The 27,500-nt window shown below is 45.2% G+C and overlaps 1 protein-coding gene and 1 long non-coding RNA gene across 9 annotated transcripts in view; both read right to left on the bottom strand.

Annotated features, from left to right (window-relative positions):
• Window positions 1-27,500, bottom strand: part of hace1 (HECT domain and ankyrin repeat containing E3 ubiquitin protein ligase 1) — an 82,057-nt gene that overhangs the window by 43,563 nt on the left and 10,994 nt on the right. For 6 of the 8 annotated variants that reach the window (XR_012957576.1, XR_012957577.1, XR_012957575.1 and 3 more), the window contains exons 4-13: window positions 10,363-10,467; window positions 9,521-9,596; window positions 9,250-9,381; window positions 8,052-8,134; window positions 6,475-6,571; window positions 6,272-6,373; window positions 6,091-6,197; window positions 5,342-5,492; window positions 4,284-4,358; window positions 1,956-2,260 (exon numbers count right to left, since the gene is read on the bottom strand). Coding sequence is in view for 5 of the 8 variants with exons in the window: in XM_076105342.1 (XP_075961457.1) it covers window positions 1,956-2,260; window positions 4,284-4,358; window positions 5,342-5,492; window positions 6,091-6,197; window positions 6,272-6,373; window positions 6,475-6,571; window positions 8,052-8,134; window positions 9,250-9,381; window positions 9,521-9,596; window positions 10,363-10,467 (1,233 nt within the window). In the remaining 3 variants the exon portion in view is untranslated. Of the gene's footprint in view, window positions 1-1,955; window positions 2,261-4,283; window positions 4,359-5,341; window positions 5,493-6,090; window positions 6,198-6,271; window positions 6,374-6,474; window positions 6,572-8,051; window positions 8,135-9,249; window positions 9,382-9,520; window positions 9,597-10,362; window positions 10,468-12,288; window positions 12,426-27,500 lie in introns of those variants that run through there. The other 2 variants (XM_076105346.1, XM_076105343.1) reach the window with 2 other exon arrangements.
• Window positions 19,676-27,500, bottom strand: part of LOC142964816 (uncharacterized) — a 9,093-nt gene continuing 1,268 nt past the window's right edge. Inside the window, exons 1-2 of the long non-coding RNA XR_012957578.1 lie at window positions 20,783-27,500; window positions 19,676-20,580 (exon numbers count right to left, since the gene is read on the bottom strand). The exon at window positions 20,783-27,500 is cut by the window's right edge and continues 1,268 nt beyond it. This is a non-coding gene — a long non-coding RNA (uncharacterized LOC142964816). The remainder of the gene's footprint in view (window positions 20,581-20,782) is intronic.

Here is a 27,500-nt window from a genome sequence, read left to right as displayed (position 1 = left end):
GTCAAAAGTAGTAGTAGTAGTAGTAGCACCAGCAGTAGTAGTTGTAGTTGTGGCTGATGCGGTAGCAGTATGTTAAAAGTAATAGCATTAGCGGTAACAGCAGTAGTACATCAAAAGTAGTAACAGCAGTAAAAACTGCTTTTGTAGTTGTGGCTATTGCAGAGGTAGTATGTCAGAAGTAGAAGCGGAGGTAGTACCAGCATAAGTAGTTGCAGTGGCGGGCCGTGCATTTTATACCTGGGCCTTCTGTGCTGTCCTACTACAGTTGAACAGCTACGGTGCAGATACATGAATCCGTGCATGACGGGACGCTGCGTCATTAACGGACAATGCATAGTCAAATCAATGTAATTAACACAATGACAACAACAAAGTCATAAGAACCAGTCACATATATTCATATGACAACAAAGCAACACATCAATCCAGCAGACCTGCAGCGGATCCACACATTCCACCACACAAGAGCACAAGCCATTCAAATATTATTCATAAAAACGACACGATAGACAAATGAACAGTAGTAACGTTACTGCAGATGTAAAAAAACAAATGCAGTTTGTCACCTACCGAATGCTTTTCACTTAAAGACAAAGTCCATCCTCCTTTCTTTGTTGACAAAGAGTTTCCATCGTTTCAGTTCCAGTAAGAAGTCCTTCTCGATTCATGCCAGTGACAGTCGAGCCTCCCCAGTTGTATTTCGCCGGACCGCGGTTGTGGAGCTCAGTTGCCTGCGAGTTCGTTGATCTGTCGATCCACTCGGGTTTCTCCAAAAGTTTTCAAAAGCACCAGTGTCCTGCTGTGCTATGGCGTCCTCAGGTTAGCGTAGCATAGCTCCAAACACCAAGACGCTCAGTTAAAATGAAACACATTCCCAGCCATAAAATGTGCAACACTGTCAGCCAGGAACACCATTCATAAAAATAAATAAACTACACCAAGCAAAACCCTAAACATTTTATAATTTCTTCCATATCTTTCAATTTGAACTCTTACTACTCCAACTAACTTCTGCCAGCTTCCTTAAATTTCACATTAGTCACGCGCTGGCCCACTGACCAATCACGGCACATGTTATTGCTGACGTACTTAGAAGGCTACCTCGGTGCCACTGGCACGTCAAAGAACACGCCCAACATGTCAAACTAAAGATCTGATTGGTTGAAGACTATGACAATCAACGATATCGTCCCCATTCACTTAAACTGCAAAGGCTCTCTAGCGGGCATCGGACCTCTCTCATTACATAGAGACATAGGGGCTGAATCTGATTGGATAAGAGCTCTCTTTAAAACAAGCTGTGCTGGAAGCAGCGCTGCAGACTGGAAACAGAGCAACAGAGGAAGACAGGAGCTGTGCAATGAGAAAATACGATACATGTAGTGTATTTGTAAAAAATTATTAAATGATAAAATAGCTATAACTTTGTGATTCTGTTTAGGCCAGCAGAGAAGGCTTAGCTGGCCCTGACGGCCCACCACTGAGTAGTTGTAGTTCTGGCTATAGCAGTAACATTTCAGAATTGGTTGTAATACCAGCAATAGTAGTTGTGGTTGGGGCAATGGCAGTAGTAGTATGTCAGAGGTAGTAACAGTAGTAGTACCAGCAGTAGTAGCTGTAGTTGTTGCTGTAGTAGTAGTAGTATGTCAGCGGTAGAAGAGGTAGCAGTATTAGTTTTAGGTAGTTGTGGCTAGGATAGTAGTAGTATGTCAGAAATAGTAGTAGTAGTAAAAGCAGTAGTGAATGTAGTTGTTGCTAAAGCAGTAATAGTATGTCAGAGGTAGTACCAGCAGTAGTAGTTGTGGCTATAACAGTAATAATGGTAATGCCAGAAGAAGTAGCAGTAGTAGTAGGACCAGAAGTAGCAGGTGTAGCTAATATGGTTGTAGCACAATGCAGTTTGTCTTTGTAAACTGATTAGATTGACAGCTGACAGATGAAGACTGAGCACAGACCCTTGTGGCATCTGACAGGAGCAGCACATATAGAAGGCCTGAATCACAGCACTGAGCCGACTGGCTGTCATGGAGATGACGTCCTCCCCATCGGCGTACACCTCTGTTTCCGTGACGGCTTCACGGTCCAGCAAGGAGGGCAGCTTTGGCTTGGAGCCAGAGTGGTCGACCTCCCGTTGTTTGAGAAGCAGAGAGGCTATCTCACTGCTGGAGGAGGAGGAAGACGGGTTCTTCCTGTTCCTCTCCAGCTCTGTGGAGATGAGCACCAGCCACTCATCCAGGGAGTGCCACAGCAGCTCCAATGGCTGCAGAGACACAGACAGGAGGTGAGAGCCACACAGGATCAAAGAGAAAACCAAGGGAGTCATCCATGAAAACATCACGAGAGAGGAGTGACTCTGGCTTTCAGGATGTCTGCAGGTTTTTACAAAGCTTCAATCAAGGCTTTAGCACATGTTTCACGTTGTCTGGGATGGAGTTAAGACTGACCTTTGTCCAAGTGAGTACAAGCCATGACAATTTTGAATCTAGTAAAGGTCATTGTAAGGAGCATTATCAGGATTTTCAAGGACCTATAGGACCTAGGACCTCTATGCACCAGCATAGAGGTTTGCTTTTAATGGGTCGGTTCATCCAAATAACACGAATATATATTTTACTTATGTGCTATATCTCAAAACAATGTTGTGGATAGTTTTTGTCACCGATTGTTTTTGTCTCTACTTAAATACAATGAATGTGATTGAAATTTAGTTTGTAGAGCTCATAACGGTGAAATAATGACAAGTGAAAAGGTCAACAGTAACATCTGGTGAAACGGAGTCCTTGTTCCTCTGCAAAGTCCACATTATCTGAAGACAGGTGTCTCAAAACCTAATTAAACCAGAACTTTCTGTGTGGTTGTCGATGTACTTTTCTGTTACTTGAAAGAAAAAACTTGAAAAAAAGTCATACATGATTGGATTTTTTTTAGTTTTATGCCACAGCAGAATCTTGTTAACAATCATTTTAGAAAGGTTTTTTATAGAAATGTTCTATATGAGCAGTAAAACTAACCTGAAGACTCCATTTCTGGTTGGGCAATATTGAAATAAACAGTATACTATGAAACATGTTATAAACATATCACAAAAAGTAAGGAAATTTGTGTTTGGTAGATTATTTCTTTGTTGTAACGATGCTTCTTGGCAATAAATGTTATACCGTTTGAAAGCCTGTTTATTTCCCTTTTAAATGGTGACACATTTATGTGATGAGCAGCAGAGCCGAGTATGTGGGTTGCGCCCATGAAAAATTTGCCAAAAATTCTCTGCCAATGCCAACAGAGCTGTTTATCAGAGACTACCTCCAGAATTTGGGAGTGGAGAGGATGGAATAGCCTGCCAGCAGTCCTGAACTCAACCCATTGAACACTTGTGGGATCAGCTTGGGCATGCTGTTCGTGCCAGAGTGACCAACACAACCACGTTGGCTGACTTGCGACAAATGCTTTTTGAAGAATGGGATGCAATCCCACAGCAGTGTGTGAGCAGGAGGAGCCAGGCTGATGTGGCTGTGTATGGTTCTTTCACACGCTACTAAGGCTCCTGTTTGTTAAATGAATACATTGTTGAATTGCCAATATGTCTTGTTTCTTCAGACTTCAATCATCTAATCCACCAAACGAGTCAATGGCAGAATAAGCTGTTTGGCATTGGCAGAGAAGATTTGACAAATTTTTCATGGGTGCAACCCACATACTCAGCTGTGCTGCTCATCCCACAAATGTGGCTTAAAGGGAAATAAACAGGCTTTCCAACAGTATAAGATTTATTGCCAAGAAGCATCGAAATAATCTACCAAACACTAATGTCCTTACTTTCTGTGCTATGTTTACTTGCAGAGATACCGCTATACAATCTCTACCCAAGTAACTGTCGCTTTAACTTTTGTGTTGTGTTAGATGTGCAGGCAGTGTTGAAAATCATTGAGCAGAACTGCTTTATAACAATATTATATGTATATCTATATATTCTGTTATTACATATCATTGTTCATAATCATATACTGTACTGCAATAAAAAATGACAAGTAGCATGAAAGACAATTTGATTCATATTGCCCAACCCCAACTCTGTCCAAACCCACCAAAATGCCACAGTGCCAATCATTTTCAAATGGAACATTAAATATCAGAGTAAATCATCTATCAGATTTTCATTCAGTGGGAGATTAAATGTACACACCCAGCTACCTTGACAATAGTAAGTATGATTATGAGATTGCAGGGTTCCAGAGATCATGTTTCCCAAATTTCAACTGCAAATGATAAAAATGTCCATGGCTCACATCAAAGACAGCAGAACCTGTCCAGGAACATTCATCTTTTTGTACCGTCTCCACCTCCATCTGTCTCGCACACATCTGCAACCAATGGAGTCAATTCTTATTGGTGCTGTTTTAGTTGAAAGGACATACAGTCAAGTCAGTATGATCAAGATATACCATGTTATGATGCGTTACCAACAATCTACCAATAAAAGAAGCAACTAACACAAAGTTACACTATTGCCCCAGTGTTGGTTTTGATACCACCACTAGCAAAGACATTTTCAAACTCTACACAAAAGTTTAACTTTAAAGCTGCAGTAATCAATGTTTTCAGTTATGTATAAGGGGTCACTCATAGTGACAACCCACAAAGAGTCTCTTTCTTTGTGTAACATAAACATTTTTGATGATGGTCACTTAAATGTAGTTCTTAAAGATTAGTGACAAATATATGTAGTGAGCAGGACAGTGCAAAAATAAACCTGTTAGTGTTGTGACAAAGCAATTGGGACATTGTTTCTAAATTAACTCATTTCTTTGAGATTTCTGCAGTGACATTTCCTGTTACTTAATCGCCAACATACACAGTCACACTGCATGCTGGTCTATTTGTTATGAGCCAATATTGGTGGATATATTGGTCCGAGTGATGTTGACAACCCCTCTCCTCATGAACAATATTCATGTCGCCTCGAAGATATTTAACAGCCACTGGATTTTTTAAGTTTGTTTATCATATCGTTTTACTTCTCAATTGTTGTCAGCTGTGGTTGATGAATACTCCATTGTTCCCTGAATGGTCAATAACAAAATATTATTGGAAAAAGGTTTAGCCTTGATATTCCTGTCCTTTGGATGTGCATACAGAATTAAGCATTGACCAGATCATAATTTCCATTGGTGATCATCAGTTTTGACATACAGTTAAATAGAAAAAAATATTTGTTGTTGGTTTGGTTGGTTTAATCTCACACTTCTGCAAATAACATAGAGCATACTTCCATTCCAGCAGCCTACCCGGTGGTTCTTACAGCACCTGCAGATTACAATATACCGTATGTACAGCTCCTACTTACCTTAAAGACCTGGCTGCGAGGCGTCTTGTTGCCATTGTAGCCCATGTCATTGCCATTGTTGGGTGATGAAGGGCCCAGGCGGAATACATGGCAGAAAATACGAACGATTCTCAGCAGACTCTTCATTTGAGCTTCATAACTGCTGGATAGGCTGATGATGGACAGAGAGCAAACGAGGGATAATGTTCACAATGTTAAATACAGATCTTCTAAAGCTGCATTCTCTCTAATGTCCACCAGGGGGCGACTCCTCTGGTTGTATAGAAGTCTATGAGAAAATGACTCTACTTCTCTCTTGATTTATTACCTCAGTAAACATTGTAAACATGAGTTTATGGTCTCAGTCTCTAGTTTCAAGTCTTCTTCATTACAGCATGATGTTCATTTAGTAAATGATGGTCCATTTAGAGTCAAACAGACCATAAAGCAGGGGATGCTTTAGGGCGGGGCTACACGGTGATTGACAGGTTTCTACCATAGCGTTGTAAATTCTGGGTGTTGTCAGTGTTTCTCCCTTTCACAGTGCGTTTTCAGTTTATTTAAGTTCATTGTAACATTTTAGCTAAATTAAAATGACATATTCTGGGTTCAATTGTACTTAGCTCCACCCTGTCGTTTCACTTCTGGTTCCAAAATACCAAGATGGCTACTGCCAAAAATTTAGAAGGCAATGGCCAAAATGCCGAACTCAAGGCAGGAAAAGAAAGCAAATATGTAAATCAAATATGTACAATTATACACAATTATACCTGAGAAGCTTGTGTCCATTAGTGGTAGCCACTTCAGCAAGACTGGTCAAGATCCTCTGGTAATGACTGTCACTCTGCTGAGAGACATGCTCCATAACCTGCCTGAGCTACACAAACACACATGTCAATAGAAGTGTATACACAGGGCTTATCAAGGGATGCAGAGACAAACTGGACATACCATGTTCTCTTTCATTTCATCATTTTGTGTCATCTGGATGAGGGTCTGGAAAAGTCTGCCGTGGTGCTGGATGAGGATCTCACAGGTCTCCCCATATCCACCCTGAACACACAAAAGGTGGGACAGTAACCACGTGAACTGAACAACACTAAGAGGAAAAAGTATGAAGTGCAAAAAGTGGTTTAAAAAAAAAAAAAACTCACCTGCACACAGAGATCCAGAGGAGTGATTCCATTGTTGTCAGCGAGGTATTTGGCACCTCGAGAGAGCAGGATCAGTGCTGTGTCTCTTTGGCCATGGCTACAGAATAACACAGTAATGGAGCGTTACATTATGGCTATAATGGGTATTTTAGAACATTTTATTCCCCAATATTCTGGCTTACTTTAGTATTCTGACATGAGAATTAGTGAGTGCGACAGTGATGGAAGTGTAAAAGTGAAGGCCTTTATACACGTTCTTATGACAAAAAAACAACACAAAAATGCACCTGCGAATAGCTTGCATTAAAACTATTGATACCAACAGCGGTGTATATTTGTGACAGTTGTAACAATTTTTCATTCAATTTCAAATAGATTCACACAGGCAGAAGACCAACTCCAGGATCCTATTGACTCAGAGCAATTATTTTATAGTCTAAGCTTCTGTGATATTCTATTGAGTTTAGATAGATAGATAGATAGATAGATAGATAGATAGATAGATAGATATATATAAACTTTATTTATCCCCAGGGGGAAATTAGTTTGTAGCAGCAGCAATTTACAGAGTAAAATATAACTTATGGAATGCACAACATATACAGTACAATAAAATAACAAAGCAGATATTGAATTTGAAGGAATAGATTAATAAAAAATAAGATAAATAGAATAAAAAATAGAAATGCACAGTATGTACCATGAATAGAGTGGTATTAACTAGTAACTAAACAACCTGGACAGTAGAGCAAGGATCACCAACAACAAGCAACAACCATGTAGCGTTGTTGTAGTCATGTGAAGGACGATGATATGGCCCGAGGTGTTGTATTATAAAGTCTTATTGCAGTGGGAAGGAATGTTCTCCTGGATCTGTCCTTGTGACAGCAGAGCTGGATCAGTCTGTTGGAGAAAGTGCTCCTCTGTCCCTGCAGTAGGTGGTGGAGAGGGTGGTCCGGGTTATCCAATATGGACAATAGTTTCTTCAGTGTCCTCCTCTCCACCACCTGTTCCGGATAGTCTTGTTTACAGCCAATGATGGAGCCGGCCTTCAGTTTGTTAAGTCTGTTGGTGTCTCCGGCTCCAATGGTGCTCCCCCAGCAGACTACGGCGAAGTAAAGTGCACTGGCCACAACAGACTGGTAGAACATCTCCAACATCTTGCTGCACACGTTGAAGGATCGAAGTTTCCTCAAGAAATAGAGTCTACTTTTAGCGAATTATCTGGGGCTTGAAATTGTGTAACTGTAAGGGAACACAAAGGGACTGGATCTGCTGTGTGCTGCCTTCGTCAAGGTTTTGTTTTGGACTTTGTAGCCTCCGTGTTGTTTTCCACTGTAGCTACCGTTTTGAATATATATTCAACACAATTGAATTGATGGATGCACATATTAACAGTGCGAACTGCTTAACAAAGGATGTTGCTTTTTTTCCGCGTAAAACTAGCTTTCTCTTTGAAAGGTTACGTGTCAAAAACAACATAAAAAATATATTGAAGTGCAAAATCATTGAGTGCCCCGGTGCCTTTAGAGAGGTTGAGAGCACACTATGAATCTACAACATTACAATGAGATCACCTGCAGGCGAAGTAAAGAGGCGTGGCTCCAGAGACGTTGGGCCGGTTGATGTCAGCTCCACTGTCCAGAAGACACAACACCGTCTAAGCAGACACAACATGTTCACTCATAAAATATTTCACTGGGATAAAAAGAAGAAAAAATGACTAATGTCAACAACACTCAACTACAACAATTTCAAGATTTACTGAAATGACTTTGGTGTCTCATCATGTAATTGCTAAATATTCAATAGGATAAAAGGCAATCTCTCTGATGAATCATATCCGGTATATTACTTCTGAAACTTCTGGAGGAGGCCCAAGCTTGGACAGTAGCTCCGTCCTCACAGCGTAAGCGAGTGCACCCTCTGCTGTGGCTGGCTCATGCTACGCTCAACCGAAAGCCTGTATCGTTACCACACTGAATGTAATGGCTGCTACACTAACTCGCATGCAGGCTCAGTGAATGGACAGCGATGCACGCACACGCACACACACACACACACACACACACACACACACACACACACACACACACACACACACACACACACACACACACACACACACACACACACACACACACACACACACACACACACACACACCTTATCTGATAGTATCAGGTTCACATCCAGGCAGGAAGGCCAGGCTTTACAACACTGTCTTCATGGCCAATTTTACAATATTAGAAAACCAAAATTTGGAAAGAAAAGACAGAATGAACAAGCAACCAGATGCTTGCTGGATTCATTGTTGAGGGATCTGTGTAGAGCACAGCTGCACTACTGGTATTTGGTACCTAGAGTTGTGAGTGGACATGCTACCTCTTATCAATTGAGAATTACATTCTATCAGATAAAACACAATTTACAAAAATGTTGCTCTGTTACTGTATTACAATTTTTACCCGTAATGTCTTATTTTCATCATTAAGCTGACATATAACTGCAAAGTATCTTACTCAAAATATAAGGAAACTACAAATAGCAACCATATTTTCAGTTCCAGCAACCAGAAGCCTGACAACCACTTTAAAAATTCAGTGTTTAGCCCTGAAAGGCCTAAAAACCTAACAAGAAGCCCTGAGAAGCCATACTGCGAGGCTGGCTGACTGATCAATCCAAAGACTAAGATTGTTTGCCTAGTTAGAGTGCTCTAACTAGGGCTACAAATACAGATAATTTCAATAAAAGAGATATTTGAAATTGGCTCACAGTTTTGTGTCCGTTCTGACAGGCTACATGTAGAGCCGTCTGCCCCATGGCGTCCTCCACATCCACGTTGGACACATGCTGGACCAGATCATGGAGGAGCTCCGTCCTCCCATTCACTGCCAACCAGTGGATCTGCAGCAGAGGTTCACATGCATGATCACTATCCTGACTGGACTTAAATAACCACCAGTCACAGAGATAACAGGATTACAATGATTTGAAGACATTCAATACAACATGAACAACAGCCAGAGGGTTCAAATCAACTCACAGCAGTCAGTCCCTCATTGTTGCAGATGTTGACATCAGCATTATATTCCAGCAGTTTGCCCATACACTTCTTCTGTCTGAGGAAACAGTGAAGGCAAGTGTTACGTAGCAGTGTTATCACACACTCACTCACTCGTTTTCACACATCTATCAGTAACCACATGCAAATCAAATCTAGAAGTCTAATAAGCATAATAAGAACAATCAGAGAAATGGATCCATTCAGGTACATTTATCTCCATGTGAACAGTAGAATCAAGCAGCAGAAATCCAGGAAAGATGTGAATGGATGACATAAGATCACAGAGCATGTCTACCCATCAACACCATACTGGTTGGAAGTTGTCTCGGATGGTACATATTACCGGAATAATGAGTGAGAGGCCAAATGTTGGACACGCACTAATCCCACTGGCAACATTTCTAGAGGAGAGTTCAAGGTATCCAGCAGTTTTTTTCCTTCTCTACCTTCAGTAGTGCTATGGAGCCGGTTTTTATGATTGGGTCCCGGTTACGTTTGTCTCCTGCACATCCTTTCACAGGTGGAAGTAATGTGCCAAGAAAGATGACAATGTGCCACCAAAAGGCAGGGAAGAAGGCTGGCGCGATAGTAATCACAGATGTAAACAATACAGTATTTGAAATACTTCAAAATGTGGCTATGCAAATGATTTATGATGAAAGAAATGCATTCAACATGTTTGCTGGACCTCAAAGATTCACACAATGTGTTCAAATCAAATCAGCAAATAACTACAAGTGTAAAAGTGAACTCACAGGACCAAGACCTATAATAAAAGCTGAACATGTGAATAGAGTTTAAATGTAGTACGAGGCTCGTACCCGTTCCTAGCAGCCAGGTGCAGAGGGGTGCAGCCTGAGATGTCCTGGTAGTTTGGGTTGGCTCCTCTCTTTAGCAGCAGAACCAGACACTCCACTGACCCACAGCTGTACAGAGAGGACAGAGCAACATAGGCTACATTCAGACTGCAGGCAATCCCATCACCTTCTCAAATAACATATTTAAGACAGACTGTCTGCACTTTATTTGCAAATGATTCTATTTCGATTGGTGTATCCAGACATCAATGGTTAAAGGATCATTTATTGTCATGATGCAACACAGGGATGCCTAACGGAATTTAGAAGTAGCTTATTATTTGTAACACAACAAACACATGACAAACTAAATAAAAACAGTAGTACATTCCTGTAGAGCATTTTTTGAATTTGCATCATAAGGAATGTAAACAGCCGACATCTTCACGTTAAAAATGAAACATCAGTAACACATTGTCCATCAACTGTGACTGTTTGAGCACCAAGCATCATGACGGCATTCATCCCACTTTGGATGGAGCAGATCTCATTTCTGCAAATCTGACCCAGTTTCTGTGTGGACCTGGTCCATGACAACCCAGAGTTCAGACCAGGAAGCAGAGTTGCAGTCTTACACACTTCTCTGCGCCTCCATTAGAGCAGTTACTCACCCAAAACCACATAGAGACTGTGTCTGCCCCACGGCCACTTAAATTAATTAAATCATAAGTAAACAGTTGAGGAGTTAAACTAAATAACCTAATCCAAGTTAACACCAACGCAACAGTGCAACAAAATAGGATAATTAAATGTGGACTCTTAAATATCAGATCTTTCTCATCTAAAGTTGTATTAGTAAATGATTTAATATCAGATAATCATATTGAACTATTTTGCCTTACTGAAACCTGGCTGTGTAATGAAGAATATGTCAGCCTAAATGAATCAACTCCTCCAAGTCATATTAATACTCACATTCCTCGAGGCACCGGCCGAGGAGGTGGAGTAGCAGCCATCTTTAACTCAAGCCTATTATTAAACCCTAACCCTAAACTAAACTATAACTCATTTAAAAGCCTGGTTCTTAGTCTTTCACACCCAACGTGGAAAACAATACAGCCAGTTATATGTGTTATAGTGTACCGGGCCCCAGGCCCGTATTCTGAATTCCTATCGGAATTTTCAGAGTTCTTATCAAGTTTAGTTCTAAAACAGATAAAGATTATTGTAGGTGACTTTAATATTCATGTGGATGTCGAGAATAATAGCCATGTCAGCTCTATTTTGACTTATTGTTGAACAGATGAGACCAGACAACTTTTTATAATTCTGTGTTGTCTTTTTAATTGTTTAGAGGGGCCTTTTCCTTCAATTAAAAAAACCATTTACTAATTGTTGTCCTTGTTTGTGATGTTTGTGCCCAGAAGTAAATACAAGTAATTTTGTCCAAATCTAGTTTAAATGGCGACACAATTAATAGATAAAATCAGGATTCGAAGTAACTAATGTAATTGAATCATTACTGAAACAAAGTAATATTTTTGTGAGCTGGTACTTTTTGGAGTATACTGTAAAAACAGTAATTTAAATGTACTGAAGTATTTCGTGCTACATTTCAATTCAATTTATTTTGTATAGTCCCAAATCACAAATTTGCCTCAGAGGGCTTTACAATCTGTACACATACGACATCCTCTGTCCCAGGACCCTCACATCAGAACAGGAAAAACTCCCCCAAAAAGGCCTAGCACAACACACAAATCCGCAACACTGCAATAGAATGAAGAATGACGTCATTATGGGTTGTGGTAAAAAATAAGCATTATTGTACCTCGACATCAGTAGAAAGGTTGCATCTACGGTATATCTGTTAATCAATGATTAAGTGCACCACCCGGTTGCCTGAACATAAGGTGCATGCTGGGTCTTGCTAAAACATGATATACTTACATGTTCATGGTGGATCCTCCTCTCCGCCTTGTCCTTTTCTCTGGACTATTTCTGTCCTCTCACTTCTCTGCAGGCCCGGCACCGTTCCCTGAACCACTCCCCCACTATGTCCCCTCTGCAGCTGAGCCCAACCACGCCCTGCTACCACAGTAGCTAAGGCTAGAAATTGGCCCGATGCGTCCTCTCAGGGAAAGCACAGGAAGATTATTCATCTTTGAGTCTGAAGCAGAGTTGCAGTTTTACACACTTCCATTGTTTCCATGAGAGCAGTTACCCACCCCAAACGAGGCGGGGGCGACTGTGGCTAAGTGGAGAGCAGGGCCATCCTTCAATCAGAGGATCGGCGGTTCGATCCCCGGCTCTGGCTCTGCTAGTTGCATGTTGATGTGTCCCAAAAACCTCACCCCAAAAAATTGCTCCCGTAGCTGTGCCATAGAATCTGAATTGTAAGTTGCTTTGGATAAAAGCATCTGCTAAATGACTGTAATGTAAAAAACCATATAGAGACTGTGTCTCCACCACGGCCACTTAAATTAATTAAATCATAAGTAAACAGTCGAGGAGTTAAACTAAATAACCTAATCCAAGTTAACACCAATGCAACAGTGCAACAAAATAGGATAATTAAATGTGGACTCTTAAATATCAGATCTTAGTACTGCGTTTATCTCATTATTAGATTAGATTGGTTTCTGTCAGAATGTACAGAAACCCACTCACTGTTTTAACCCTCGACCTGGTTCTGACTTATGGCATTAAAATAGAAGATTTAATAGTCTTTCCACAGAACCCTCTTTTATCGGACCATTATCTAATAACTTTTGAATTCCTACTAACGGAGTGTACACCATTAGGCAAAGGTTTCTACACTAGATGTCTATCTGATAGTGCTGTAGCTCCATTTAAAGAAGTGATTCCATCTGTATTTAACTCAATACCATTGTGTTGGCTGGGCGTGGTTGGGCGCAGCTGCAGAGGGGACAGAGTGGGGAGGAGTGGTTCAGGGAACGGTGCTGGGAAGAGCTTTGATTAGCCGCAGCTGAAACTGGGCCTTGATTGTCTCTCTCCCTATATGAACAGTAGTAGGGACGGAGACGGGAGGGAGAGAAAGGAGTAAGCAGGAGTCAGGAGCTGACGGAGCGACGGCAGGATGAGAGACGAGCCTGACGGACGCATACAGGGCGGTGCGCTCGGGGGCACGGCAGGAGAGCGCACGGCCGAGAGCTTCGTAAACTGCATTACTATTAAATAAAGAACATTGCTAACGCCATTTGAGTGTGTGCGGACTCTTTGTGCTGACAGGATCCACGGCGGTGACAGCGACGTGTCACACTGGAGCCCAACTTGGATTACGCACATGGCGGATGAGGAGAGGTCGACCCAGCCGATCGTGGCGCTGGGGCAGATGCTGGGTGGGATCGCAGCCATGCAGAGGGAGCAAGCGGAGATGAACAGGCAGTTCCTGGGGGCGCTCCAGGTCCAGGCGGAGAGGCAGGCCTACGCCTTAGAACAGCTCGCGGCACGGACCGCTGTAGCTCCACCGGTACCGGGGGCCCCTACGTTGGCCGGGGTGGTTCTGCACAAAATGACTGCAGCAGATGACGTGCAGTCATTCTTGGATTCGTTTGAGGCAACAGCGGAGGCGTGCGGCTGGCCCGTGGAGGAGCGGGCGCTCCGGCTTTTGCCTCTTCTGACAGGGGAGGCACAGACAGCGGCCCTGGGGTTGCCCCCGGCAGCCAGGCATAGTTACGCGGACGTGCGAAAGGCCGTTATGGACCGACTGGGCCTGTCCCCGGAGGACCACCAGGGAAGGTTCCGCGAGGCCAGGCTGGGGCCCGAGGACCGGCCCTTCGCATATGCGCAACGGCTGAAGGACGCCGCAACCAGGTGGCTGCAACCAGGGGGTCCAGTAGACGCGCAGGAGGTGATAGAGAAGGTGGTCCTGGAGCAATTCGTGGGGGGGCTGCCGGCCCGAACATCGGCATGGGTCCGATACCACCGCCCTACGACACTGGGGACCGCCGTCACCCTGGCTGAGGACCACCTGGCGGTTCACCCAAGCGGCCAGGGGGACAATAGTCGCCCGCTGGCTGCAGCCCGGCCAGTGGCCGCCCCTCGGAGGAGGCTACATCCGCAGGCCCTGGCGCGGGCCCCACCAGCTCCGGGGTTGGCAACCCTCCGTCAGTTCCCCGATCCATCGACCCCAGCAAACACCGGCACTCTTCCCAACATTCAGGGGGTCCCTCAACCGTCAGGGCAGGAGTGTTGGAGGTGCGGGCAGGCCGGACATTTCCGGAGTGAGTGTCCGCTTATGGAGGTGGGCCAAGTGGTCCGGGTTGCCGGTCCTCCAACACCCTCCCCCGGTCCAGGAGCGACATACCGCGTTCCGGTAAGAATCCAGGGGGGTGTACATCAGGCAATGGTGGATACTGGCTGTACACAGTCTATGATCCACCAGAGCCTGGTTCGGCCCGGGGCATTGGTGGAGGCATTATGGGGGAAAATTAGGTGTGTGCATGGGGACGTTCACGAGTATCCCATAGTGTCACTAGAAATTAGATACAGGGGGAAAAAACATAGTGTAAAGGCTGCGGTTAGCTCCCGCCTTACGCATCCTATGATCTTGGGAACAGACTGGCCGGGATTTAATAAATTAGTGGGGCACGGTGCAGGGGTGCGTTCACGGTAGACAGGGTCATGCGGTATGTGTGCTGTGCTCAGCGGTGACGCGAGGTTGTCCGACGCTGCAGACGGGGAGGGGGAACCAGCAGAGCCTCCCGTGGAGACTTTGCTGGGTCCCGAACTACACTCCATGGAAGATTTTCCACTTGAGCAGTCTCGGGATGATACTCTACGCTCAGCCTTTGACCAAGTGATACGAATTGATGGTCAGTTGGTGCGCCCTGACGCAGCACAGTCATACCCGCACTTTTCATTGATTAGGGACAGACTGTATAGAGTGAGTCGTGACACTCAGTCAGGTCAGGAAAATACCCAGTTGTTGGTGCCGAAAAGCCGTCGGGAAATCATTTTCCAGGCGGCTCACTATAACCCGATGGCTGGCCACATGGGATATGAGAAAACACTGGACCGGATAATGACCCGATTTTATTGGCCAGGCATTCGGGGGGGATGTGCGCCGATGGTGTGCATCCTGCCCGGAGTGTCAATTGGTAAACCAGCCGGCCATTCCGAGGGCGCCTTTGCGTCCTCTGCCATTAATGGAGGTCCCGTTCGAGCGAATCGGCATGGACCTCATCGGGCCATTTCACCGGAGTGCACGTGGATATCGCTTTGTGTTAGTCCTAGTGGATTACGCAACACGATATCCCGAGGCAGTGCCATTGCGCAACATTTCTGCAAAGAGTGTCGCGCAGGCTCTGTTTCAGGTCATCTCCCGGGTCGGAATCCCGAAAGAGATTCTGACTGACCAGGGCACCTCGTTCATGTCACGCACACTGAGAGAACTTTACGGATTACTGGGCATTAAATCTATTCGGACCAGTGTTTATCACCCACAGACCGACGGTCTGGTGGAGCGTCTGAATAAGACTTTAAAATCCATGATCCGTAAATTTATTCACGACGATGTACGAAATTGGGATAAATGGCTTGATCCTCTGTTGTTTGCAGTGCGGGAGGTTCCCCAGGCCTCCACGGGATTTTCTCCCTTTGAACTACTGTTTGGCAGGACACCACGGGGGGTGCTCGACCTGATTAAAGAAAACTGGGAGGAGGGTCCGAGCACCGGGAAAAATGAAATTCAATATGTCCTGGACCTGCGAGCAAAACTTCACACACTGGGTCGAATGTCACGTGATAATTTGCTCCAGGCCCAGGAACGTCAACAACGGCTGTACAACAGAGGGGCCAAGCTGAGACAATTCACACCGGGAGAGAAGGTACTTGTATTGCTTCCCTCTTCCAGCTCTAAACTTCTCACCAAGTGGCAAGGGCCCTTTGTGGTCACACGGCGGGTGGGGGATGTCGACTATGAGGTGGTGCGTTCGGACAGGGGTGGAGCTACACAGATCTACCACCTCAACCTCCTAAAAGCATGGAGGGAGGCGGAGTCTGTTTCTCTGGTGTCCGCGGTACCTGAGAGAGAGGAGCTGGGGCCGGAGGTTCCAAAGTCCTCCAATCCAACCTCGCTCCTTTGTGAAGCCCATCTCTCCGCGACCCAGAGGACAGACATTGCACAGTTACAGGAACGGTTTGCTGATGTGTTCTCTCTCCTGCCAGGGCGCACAAACCTCATAATGCACCAAATTGAGACTCCTCCGGGAGTGACGGTGCAGTTACGACCCTACAGGTTACCTGAACACAAAAGAAAAGTGGTTCAGAGGGAATTAGCTGCTATGCTGGAGATGGGGGTAATAGAAGAGTCCAACAGTGCCTGGTGTAGCCCCATTGTTCTTGTTGTCAAGAAGGATGGGTCTATACGGTTCTGTGTGGACTATCGCAGGGTGAACGATGTGTCACGATTTGATGCTTACCCAATGCCCCGGGTCGACGACCTCCTGGACCGACTGGGCACTGCACGGTTTTTTACGACACTGGATTTAACCAAGGGCTACTGGCAGATTCCTCTGTCGCCAGAGTCCAGGGAAAAAACGGCCTTCTCCACTCCGTTTGGGTTATACCAATTCACCACACTTCCCTTTGGGTTGTTCGGTGCCCCTGCCACTTTTCAGCGCCTCATGGACCGGGTGCTGCGTCCGCATGCTGCATATGCTGCCGCCTACTTGGATGATGTGATAATTCACAGCACCACCTGGGCGGAGCATGTGCAGCGGGTGGGCGCAGTGCTGGAGTCCCTGAGGCAGGCGGGGCTCACCGCCAACCCGGGGAAGTGTGCAGTTGGACGGAGGGAGGTACGGTATCTGGGGTACCACTTGGGTGGCGGGCAGGTGCGCCCTCAGGTGGACAAGACTGCTGCTATCGCAGCCAGGCCGCCACCCAAGACAAAAAAAGAGGTTAGGGGGTTTTTGGGGCTGGCGGGTTATTACAGGCGGTTCATCCCAAACTTCGCAGATCTGACCAGCCCCTTGACCGACCTGACCCGGAAAGGTGCCTCAGATCCGGTCCAGTGGTCGGAGCAGTGCCAGTTGGCGTTTGAGCAGGTAAAACAAGCCCTCTGTGGGGAACCACTCCTTCATACACCTAACTTCTCTTTTCCCTTTACTCTGCAGACTGACGCATCGGACAAAGGGCTGGGGGCCGTTTTGTCCCAGCAGGTACAGGGGGTTGACCGCCCGGTTCTCTACATCAGCCGGAAGCTATCCGAGAGGGAGACCAGGTACAGCACGGTGGAAAAGGAGTGCCTGGCCATCCGGTGGGCGGTCGACTCCCTGCGCTACTACCTCCTGGGACGCCCTTTCACCCTCTGTTCGGACCACGCCCCGCTCCAGTGGCTTCACCGCATGAAGGATACTAACGCCCGGATCACTCGGTGGTATCTGGCTTTACAGCCTTTTAACTTCAAGGTGGTCCATAGGCCGGGGGCACAGATGGTCGTGGCCGACTTCCTCTCCCGTCCTCAAGGGGGGGGGGGGAGTAGGTTAGGCCGGATGGCTCCCCGGCCTAAGTCGGGCGGTAGGGGTATGTGGTGGCTTCCATGAGAGCAGTTACCCACCCCAAACGAGGCGGGGGCGACTGTGGCTAAGTGGAGAGCAGGGCCATCCTTCAATCAGAGGATCGGCGGTTCGATCCCCGGCTCTGGCTCTGCTAGTTGCATGTTGATGTGTCCCAAAAACCTCACCCCAAAAAATTGCTCCCGTAGCTGTGCCATAGAATCTGAATTGTAAGTTGCTTTGGATAAAAGCATCTGCTAAATGACTGTAATGTAAAAAACCATATAGAGACTGTGTCTCCACCACGGCCACTTAAATTAATTAAATCATAAGTAAACAGTCGAGGAGTTAAACTAAATAACCTAATCCAAGTTAACACCAATGCAACAGTGCAACAAAATAGGATAATTAAATGTGGACTCTTAAATATCAGATCTTAGTACTGCGTTTATCTCATTATTAGATTCGATTGGTTTCTGTCAGAATGTACAGAAACCCACTCACTGTTTTAACCCTCGACCTGGTTCTGACTTATGGCATTAAAATAGAAGATTTAATAGTCTTTCCACAGAACCCTCTTTTATCGGACCATTATCTAATAACTTTTGAATTCCTACTAACGGAGTGTACACCATTAGGCAAAGGTTTCTACACTAGATGTCTATCTGATAGTGCTTTAGCTCCATTTAAAGAAGCGATTCCATCTGTATTTAACTCAATACCATTGTGGTGGCTGGGCGTGGTTGGGCGCAGCTGCAGAGGGGACAGAGTGGGGAGGAGTGGTTCAGGGAACGGTGCTGGGAAGAGCTTTGATTAGCCGCAGCTGAAACTGGGCCTTGATTGTCTCTCTCCCTATATGAACAGTAGTAGGGACGGAGACGGGAGGGAGAGAAAGGAGTAAGCAGGAGTCAGGAGCTGACGGAGCGACGGCAGGACGAGAGACGAGCCTGACGGACGCATACAGGGCGGTGCGCTCGGGGGCACGGCAGGAGAGCGCACGGCCGAGAGCTTCGTAAACTGCATTACTATTAAATAAAGAACATTGCTAACGCCATTTGAGTGTGTGCGGACTCTTTGTGCTGACAGGATCCACGGCGGTGACAGCGACGTGTCACAACCATGTTTCAACATAACAGAGGACTCCTGTGATAACTTTAGTCCGTCCCAGGTTGATCATCTTGTTGATAGTGCTACAGGTTCACTGAGGACACTAGACTCTATTACTCCTCTAAAAAAGAAGATGGTAAAACAAAGAAGTTTGCTCCATGGTATAACCCTCAAAAGAAATAAGAACAACCCCAGGTTTCTCTTCAGCACTGTAGCCAGGCTGACAGAGTCACAGCTCTGTTGAGCCGTATAGACCTCAGTAGTAATGACTTCATGAACTTCTTTAATGATAAGATTATAACTATTAAAGAGAACATTAATAATCTCCTGCCCTCAACCAGTACCGATCTATCCTCAAATAGAGTAACCTTAGAAACAGCTGTAAACCCTGATATATATTTAGATGGCTTTACTCCCATCGACCTTCACCAATTGATTTCAACAATTTCAAAGTCTAAACCTTCTACCTCTTAGACCCTATACCGACTAGACTGCTTAAAGAAGTTTTACCGTTAGTTAGCACATCTTTATTAGATATGATCAACCTGTCTTTACTAACAGGCCATGTACCACAGTCCTTCAAAGTAGCTGAAATTAAACCTCTTCTTAAGAAGCCCACTCTCGATCCAGAGGTGTTGGCTAACTATAGACCGATCTCTAACTTTCCCTTCCTCTCTAAGATCCTTGGGAAAACAGTCGCAAATCAGTTGTGTAACTTTCTACGTAACAATAGTTTATTTGAGGATTTTCAGTCAGGATTTAGAAAGCATCATAGCACAGAGACAGAGCTGGTGAAAATAACTAATGACCTTCTAATTGCATCAGACAAAGGACTTGTCTCTGTACTTGTCTTGTTAGACCTTAGTGCTGCGTTCGACACCATTGACCATGACATCCTGTTGCAGAGACTTGGACTTTTCTACATTTTGTCATGGTATAACCACAGATTCAAATTTATTTCATTGGGATTTTGTGTCATGGACCAACACAAAATAGTCCATCATTTGGAAGTTGGGGGAAAGTTTACATGGATTTAAAAATTATTTACAAATAAAAATCTGAAAAGTGTTGAGTGCATATGTATTTACCCCCTTTACTGTAAAACCCCTAACAAAGATCTGGTGCGACCAATTGCCTTCACAAGTCACATAATTAGTAAATAGGGTCCACCTGTCTGAAATTTAATCTCAGTACAAATACACCTGTTCTGTGAAGGCCTCCGAGTTTGTTAGAGAGCATTACTGAACAAACAGCATCATGGAGACAAAGGAGCTCACCAAACAGGTCAGGGATAAAGTTGTGGAGAAGTATGAAGTAGGGTTAGGTTAAAGAAAAATATCCCAAGCTTTGAACATCTCACGGAGCACCATAAAATCCATCATCAGAAAATGGAAAGAATATGTCCTCCTCCTCTGGTCCACCAGAGTCCTGCTCTCTGTCCGTCAAGTGCAGCTTGATCCTGGACCACGATGGATCCAGGTCTCTGTGAAGATGTGGGCTCAACAGTCACGACCTCCCGCTGCTTTCATCCATCTAAATTTTTACCGAGCATCAGACAGCCAGCAGCATACTGGGTAGTGGACTAGCCTCAGGTCCTAGCTTAGCTTAGCTTCTGAGGGAGGAAAAATGTATGAGTTTATAACTATATTACTTGCTTCAAAGTTTATCTCATACGTTTGTTCGTCTATCTGTAAAATATTTGAGTTTATAACTGTATTCCTTGTTTTGGGTTCACCTTATAAGTTTGCTCAGTTATTATTATAATCTTACATACTCTTGTGGATCAAACTCAGTTCAGTCGTATAGTCACAGACCTTTGAATAGTCACGGGTTCCATGTATTTCACGATTCCTAAAATGAGGTATGATCTAGTTGAAAACCGGCAGCAATGTCACCCATACAATGTCCTCAGGAAACAGGATGTCCTTTGTGTATAGGCGGCTGGATCAGTATGTCCGGCGTATCTCTGGTCACTGCACTGTGACACACATATGACTGTGTTGTCGAAGCCAGAAGTTTGGCAGAATCATTAAGGAAGACAGGGGGGGGGGGGGGGGACTGAGACAAAGCCTGGGACAGAGCAAAGTTGAATTCACACAGCACATAGGCCGATACATAGTAGATGCATAGACACTGGTCATTTAACTGCTTTCCTGTCGAGAGTTAGTCTGACGACGAACAGGGACCAGTAGGATCCTCTGACAAGTGTCTCATGATATTGATTAATTAATAGACCAACAGTACATCTCATGTGCCCAGATGTCCAAAACTCCCCCAGGGAATCGGATCTGAAGATCGTTATAAATCCCTACTGTATGCATGATGAACGAAATGACTGTTTAGAGCAGGGGTCTCAAACTCCGCGAATCCGCCAGCAAAAAATAAATAAAATAAAAATAATAATAATAATTAAAAGTTAGACTTGATAATAAAATTATCCCATAGTCGAAATTATGAGATAGAAAGTCGAAGTTATGATAGAAAGTCATAATTCTGAGATACTTAAACAGTCACAGAAGCAACTCTTAACCGTGGCTCACTGGGTTAAGAGGGTTGTCTGGGAACCGGAAGGTCAACGGTTCGATCCTCGACTGGGACGTGTCGAAGTGTACCTGAGCACTGCACCCCAGGTAGCCTGAGCACCCCAGGCTCCCCGGGTGCCTGTCATTGGCAGCCCACTGCTCCCTATATTCAGGGATGGGTCAAATGCAGAGACAAATTTCCCCCTAAAATATAACTGCATGTACAATATTTTTACACTTGAATAAACAATAATCAAATGCAGAGAGAGTTATTTAACAATATGTTAGGAGAAGTTACATTTACAACCGGCCCTTTGAGGGCGACCGTGATGCTGATGTGGCCCAGAGTGAAAATGAGTTTGAGACCCCTGATTTAGAGGAAAGTTGACAGCTGATGAGTAAGAGGAGGGGGCGATCATGAATAGGGGGACAAATAAGGTACATTTCTTTGTTGAAGGGAGTTGAGTCCGGACAACTCGGTTTGCTTGTACTCTGTGTGATGCAAATAAACCTGCGTGAACTGAAGAAACTTCAATCCCTCTTGTGTTCTGTGGGTGTACGTTACAGAGTTCCTGGTTAGTGAGAATCCTGTGGTATCTCACCACGAGTCAGATAGCAAATAAGTATTAAGCCAGCTTTTAGATATTGACGTTGAATCAACTTTAAAATCCAAGCCAGCATCGACATAGAAAAAAACAACATTTGGCGAGTCAGCCAGGAGGGAAGTGACTCTGAAACAACAAGCAAAGAGGAGCGCCCTTCCAGCTCCAACGCCGGAACACGCAAGAAATCAACAGGCAAGGTAACTTGGAGCGAGGCGGAAGCCCGTAGGCAACTAGACTCTCTGGAATCAAAGACATGGAGCTCGCAGGAGGAACTACTGTCCTTTACAACATCACCAGATTCCAAACGTGAAAGGCTTGACTGTTAACATTGACTCAGACGCGTGGAGCGTTACCAAGAACGCCAAAAACTTAAAGCAAAATGCCTGATCCCTACTCCCAGCCAGAAAGAGACACCAAAACCCTGGCCAAGGGCAGGAGCAACTACACACGCCTCTTCGCCTGAACCAATGCCCCGCAGAATTTCAGGTCAAATCATACTGGAACCATGGGATGAAGCGCAGGCAAGGAAGAACATTGCTGAAGCCAAACAAAAGCAGCTCGCTCACTCAATGACACAGGCGGAGCAGGAACTGGACAAAACAATGAATGCATTTTCAAATCTGGTACAGGAGGCAAGGTTAGCTATAACAGAAGCTGCAAGTATTACAGCCAACACAGCAACCAACCGTCCTCAGCATACTTTGGCCTACAGCGCCTCCGGTAAGGACATTGAAGAAGAAGACTTGGAAGAACTGCTCCTAGCAGCTCTGCCTACAGGGCAGCCCCCAACGCCTCAGCCTACGTGGGCCACGATCCATGATCTACGAAATCGACTCAACCTACTCGCACCAGAACGTCTCGAATTCAGTGAGCCAAGGAAGCCACCTAAAAAACACCTGAAAGACGATGGCAACATGATGCCACTGCGTGTCGACGGAAGAGGAAACTCTACGTATACCCCATGGTCCTACACTGACATGACCACCATCTCACAAGCTATCCCAAGAATGACCAGAGGGGGCCAAGCTTGGGTTACAGCATTTGAAAAAAACACCGCAGGATTTGCCATCACAGTGGGTGACGTCAAAACCATTCTGTGCCACCAATTGGACAAAAATGTGGTAAAAGACATTTTTGCCTCCGCAAAAATGGGAGGAGCCCTGTTGAGCAACTGTTGATGTTGAGCTGTTGATGCCAAACCCTTAGATAAATTCCGCACTGGCCTGTGGCAGGCCATCAAAGACAAATATCCAACTGAGGCGGAGCCGAATAAACTCAACCAATACAAATGGACCACCGACACTTCAGGACTTCATACAAGACTTCCAGACAAAGTGGAAAGAACACACGCTTCACGTTTGGGATGAGTCATTCTTTATTGACAAACTGACTCTTGCCATGCCCGAACAAGTACAAGACGACGTACAGGAAGTGGTGAGCTTCGCTGTGAAACCATGGCCAGAGTGCCAAACTTACTTTGTGCATTATGCCAACAAATACTGCAAGGCCCAAAAGAAACGTGAAAAAGACATCCAAACACTGACCGAGAAGCTGACCAAGACTCAGCTGGGTGCCCTCATGGAAGAAGCCAAACTGAGGCGCAAAGAAACCAAAATGCAAGCAGTAATCGTTACTCCAACCGCTGCACCTGTTACAGCTCCACAACCAGCCCCACAGCTCGTGAACACATTCAGCGAAGGAGCTCAGGGAGCGTATCAACAGGCCCCACCCATGTACGGTCCACCAATTCATCGACCACAATGGCAAGGGTCCAACTTCCAAACTGGAGGACGTGGACGAGGTAGGGGTGGAGCAGGATACCGATATGGCCCCCCTGGACATCACAGACCTGCTCCACGTGGACCGCCACCACCTATGAGACAGATGATTAACCAAGGACAAGGTCTCAGAACAACTGGACACAGCAATACAACAACCTGCCGCAGGGACACACTCAATACCAGTGCTGGAATTGTGGGGATGAGGGACATATGAGACGTGACTGCCAAAAACGGCATAATCCACAGCCCAGTTATGCACCACAACACTGTGGACCACCACCACCAAGACAACTGCAGCAGCCTCAGTCCACGGCGTGGACTCAAGGCATGCAGCCCCCACCTCAGTACTAGGGGTGCCCAGAGGAGCCACAAGGGGAGTACATGCTCAGTGTACTGATGACCACAGCGAGTGAAGAACTCACTCTGTCTATTGACATCAACGGAAAACCATCTGAACCATTTCTGGTAGATTCTGGAGCTAACTTCACCAGCGTAGGAAGGACAGATGGTCAATGCCTCCCCCTATCCGCTAAGACAAAGCGTGTCACTAGCTTCTCGGGACAAAGAAAAGTTTTATTTTTCACTGAGCCTCAACAACTGACTCTAGCGCACAAGACCATATATGCGCCATTGTTGTACTCCCCTACATCTCCATGCAATCTACTGGGAAGAGATTTATTCTGTAAATTGGGGGCCGTAATATATTGCAGCCCAATTGGTGTGACGGTTACCTTTCCACGACCAAGATCTATTTCATGCCACAGTGATAGAAAGAAAAACAAGGTTTTGCTAATGCCGTATTGACTCAACAGAAGGGAGGCCATTAGCAGCCTTTGGCCTACTTCAGCACACAACTTGACTCTACTGTCAGAGGCATGCCACCCTGTTACAGGGGATTGGCAGCCACCACCTACGCCTATGAGAAAGCCTCTACCATAACCATGGGTCATGCCCTCACGTTATACACCGCGCTGCTGACAGCCCCAAATTTCGTCATTACAAATGCACGACGCTCGGGCTATGACGTAATTCTGTCCGCACCGGAGGTGACAATTTCTCGTTGCCATACAGTTAACCCAGCCGAACGTCTTACTCTTCCACATGAAGGGACTCCTCACGATTGTGTTGCAGTGTCCAGTAGTTTCCTTAAAGCACGGGTAGATTTGTAGGCAGAGCCACTGCCAGACCCCAGCTCTCCATGTTTGTTGATGGCTCCTGCTACCTGTCTGACTCCGGGTTGGTGGCAGGGTATGCCGTTGTTTCTCCAAATCCAGAGTTAAGCTCTTTTGAAACTTTTGCTGTCAGAACCTTTGTATTCTCCCCTGCACAGGCTGCTGCTCAAAGCGCTATCTGCTGCATGTCAATTGGGACGGGGTAGGGCTTGTAACATTTACACCGATTCGGCATACGCTCATGGCGTGTGTCACTTCAACGGTGCCATTTGGTGCCAGAGAGGGTTTTTACGTGCAGATGGTAAACCAGTTATGCATGGTCCTCTCATTGCTGAGCTTTTGTATTCTATGACTTTACCGGCTTCCCTAGCTGTTTTAAAATGTGCAGCACATGGCACATCAACTGACTTTGTCACCAGAGGTAATAATAGCGGACATTGCAGCAAAAGGAGCTGCTTCTTCTTCCGCATGATCAGCTCATGTTGAGCCAAACCGGTGATATTCATGAAACCACCCCAGGCGGTGAATCCGACGATACAGATCCTACCACCTCGTTGCGAGCTCTGGTGGAGGTACAGTCAACTGCCTCCGTGGATTAGCAGCAATTTTGGCTTAACAGGGGTGCCTCTAAGGACCCAGCTTCTGGAGTGTTCCAGTCTCACACTGGTTTGTTGGTGGCACCCGTTTCACTTTTACCCCAGTTGGTTTGTGTGGCTCATGGGATTTCCCATGTAGCCAGGGGGGAACTATTGAGGAACTTACAGAATACTTGGTGGTCTACATACATGCTGCCTACGGTGAACAAATGGAATCATGCGAAATTTGCGCGGAACACAACATCCGAAAATCACATGTCGCGCCAATAGGCCATATACCAGCTCCAGACGGCCCGTTCAGACACATTGTTATTGATTTCATTGATATGATCAAATCCAGCAAACAGTATGTCTTGGTGGTGATTGAGATTCAGCAGGTGGGTGGAGGCATGTCCAGCAGCAAAAGCAGATACTATAACAGTAGCTAAATTTCTAACCCGAGAGGTCATACCAAGATTTGGAATCCCTGATGAAATTAGCTCTGACAATGGTACTCATTTCGACAATGCGGTAGTGAGAAAAATAAGTCAGTCATTGAGGGTCAAACAGAGGCTAGGGCAGTGGCGGGCCGTCAGGGCCTGCAAGGCCTTCTCTGCTGGCCTAAACAGAATCACAAAGTTATAGCTATTTTATAATTTAATATTTTTTCTTAAATATACTACATGTATTATAATTTATAAAAATATTTTTCCCATTATCTTATGTTCTCATTGCACAGCTACTGTGTTCCTCAGTTGCTCTGCTTCCAGTGCAGCTTGTTTTAAGTAAAGCTTTTATCCAATCAGATTTCACCTCTGTGTCTCTTGGTAAGAACAGAGGCCCCAGGCCTTCAGACTCACAAGTGAATCCCTTTGCAGTTTAAGTGAATGGGGACGATATTGTTGATTGTCATAGTCTTCAACCAATCAGATCTTTAGTTTGACATGTTGGGCGTATTCTTTGACGTGCCAGAGCCTGCTAGCTGGCCTAGCCATACGTGATTGGTCAGTGAGCTAGCCTGACATGATGGGCGGTGACAATCCCAATATCTGCTGCCTCTGTCGAGCAGACATTTTCAGCCTCAAACGCATTAAAACCAATTCAAGAAATACAACTGGGGAGGCTCGACTGTCTTCACTGGCATCCATGAATCGAGAAGGACTTCTTACTGGAACTAAAAACGCACGGATGTACTGAACAACCGTGAGATTATACTCTTTGTTAACAAAGAAAGGAGGAAGAACAGCAGCTCTGGTAAGTTAACTGCAGTAGCTTTAACTGCCATAAATATGATCTATGTCATTTAATATGCTTGTTTATATTATATATTATTATTTATACAACTTATATGGATTTTCGTTTGGTTTTATATGTGATAGGAACTATTGTTACGTCCTATGTTGCGCGGGGGACACATTTAGCCGGTGCACAGCAACAAGACGACGCGCGAAGCGGCAGCGGTCTATATACTCCGTGCAAAGTGTTAAAGTTAGTGTTAAAGTTAAGTTTAAGTTTTTAAGTGATCTACTTTGAAGATTCATGTGTTTTCAAGTGGACTCATTTTCCCTCTCGGTGTTGACAGACAAATAAATCCGTCAGTAACAAGAACTATGGAGTCGTGTATTTCCTGGAGGGAGTGATAGGAGAGTTACTACTCTGTTAATTTGTCTATCGTGTCGTTTTCATGATATGGGTAATATTGTTCCCTCTGATATGAATAATATTTGAATGGCCCGTGCTCTTGAGTGTGTGGCGGAATGCGTGTTTTAGCTGAATTGATTTTGACTCATTGTTCGTTAATGCCGCCGCATCCCGTCATGCCGGTATTCATGTATCTGCACTCATAGTGTATTTGTAGGTGTTGAGCTTCATTTTTA

This window comes from Anarhichas minor, unplaced genomic scaffold (genome assembly GCF_050575085.1).
Source record: "Anarhichas minor isolate MPS153535 unplaced genomic scaffold, ASM5057508v1 ptg000032l, whole genome shotgun sequence".
In the NCBI taxonomy this organism is placed as follows: domain Eukaryota; kingdom Metazoa; phylum Chordata; class Actinopteri; order Perciformes; family Anarhichadidae; genus Anarhichas; species Anarhichas minor.
Note: the sequence above shows the minus strand (reverse complement) of the source record. Positions and strands in the feature narration are given on the sequence as shown.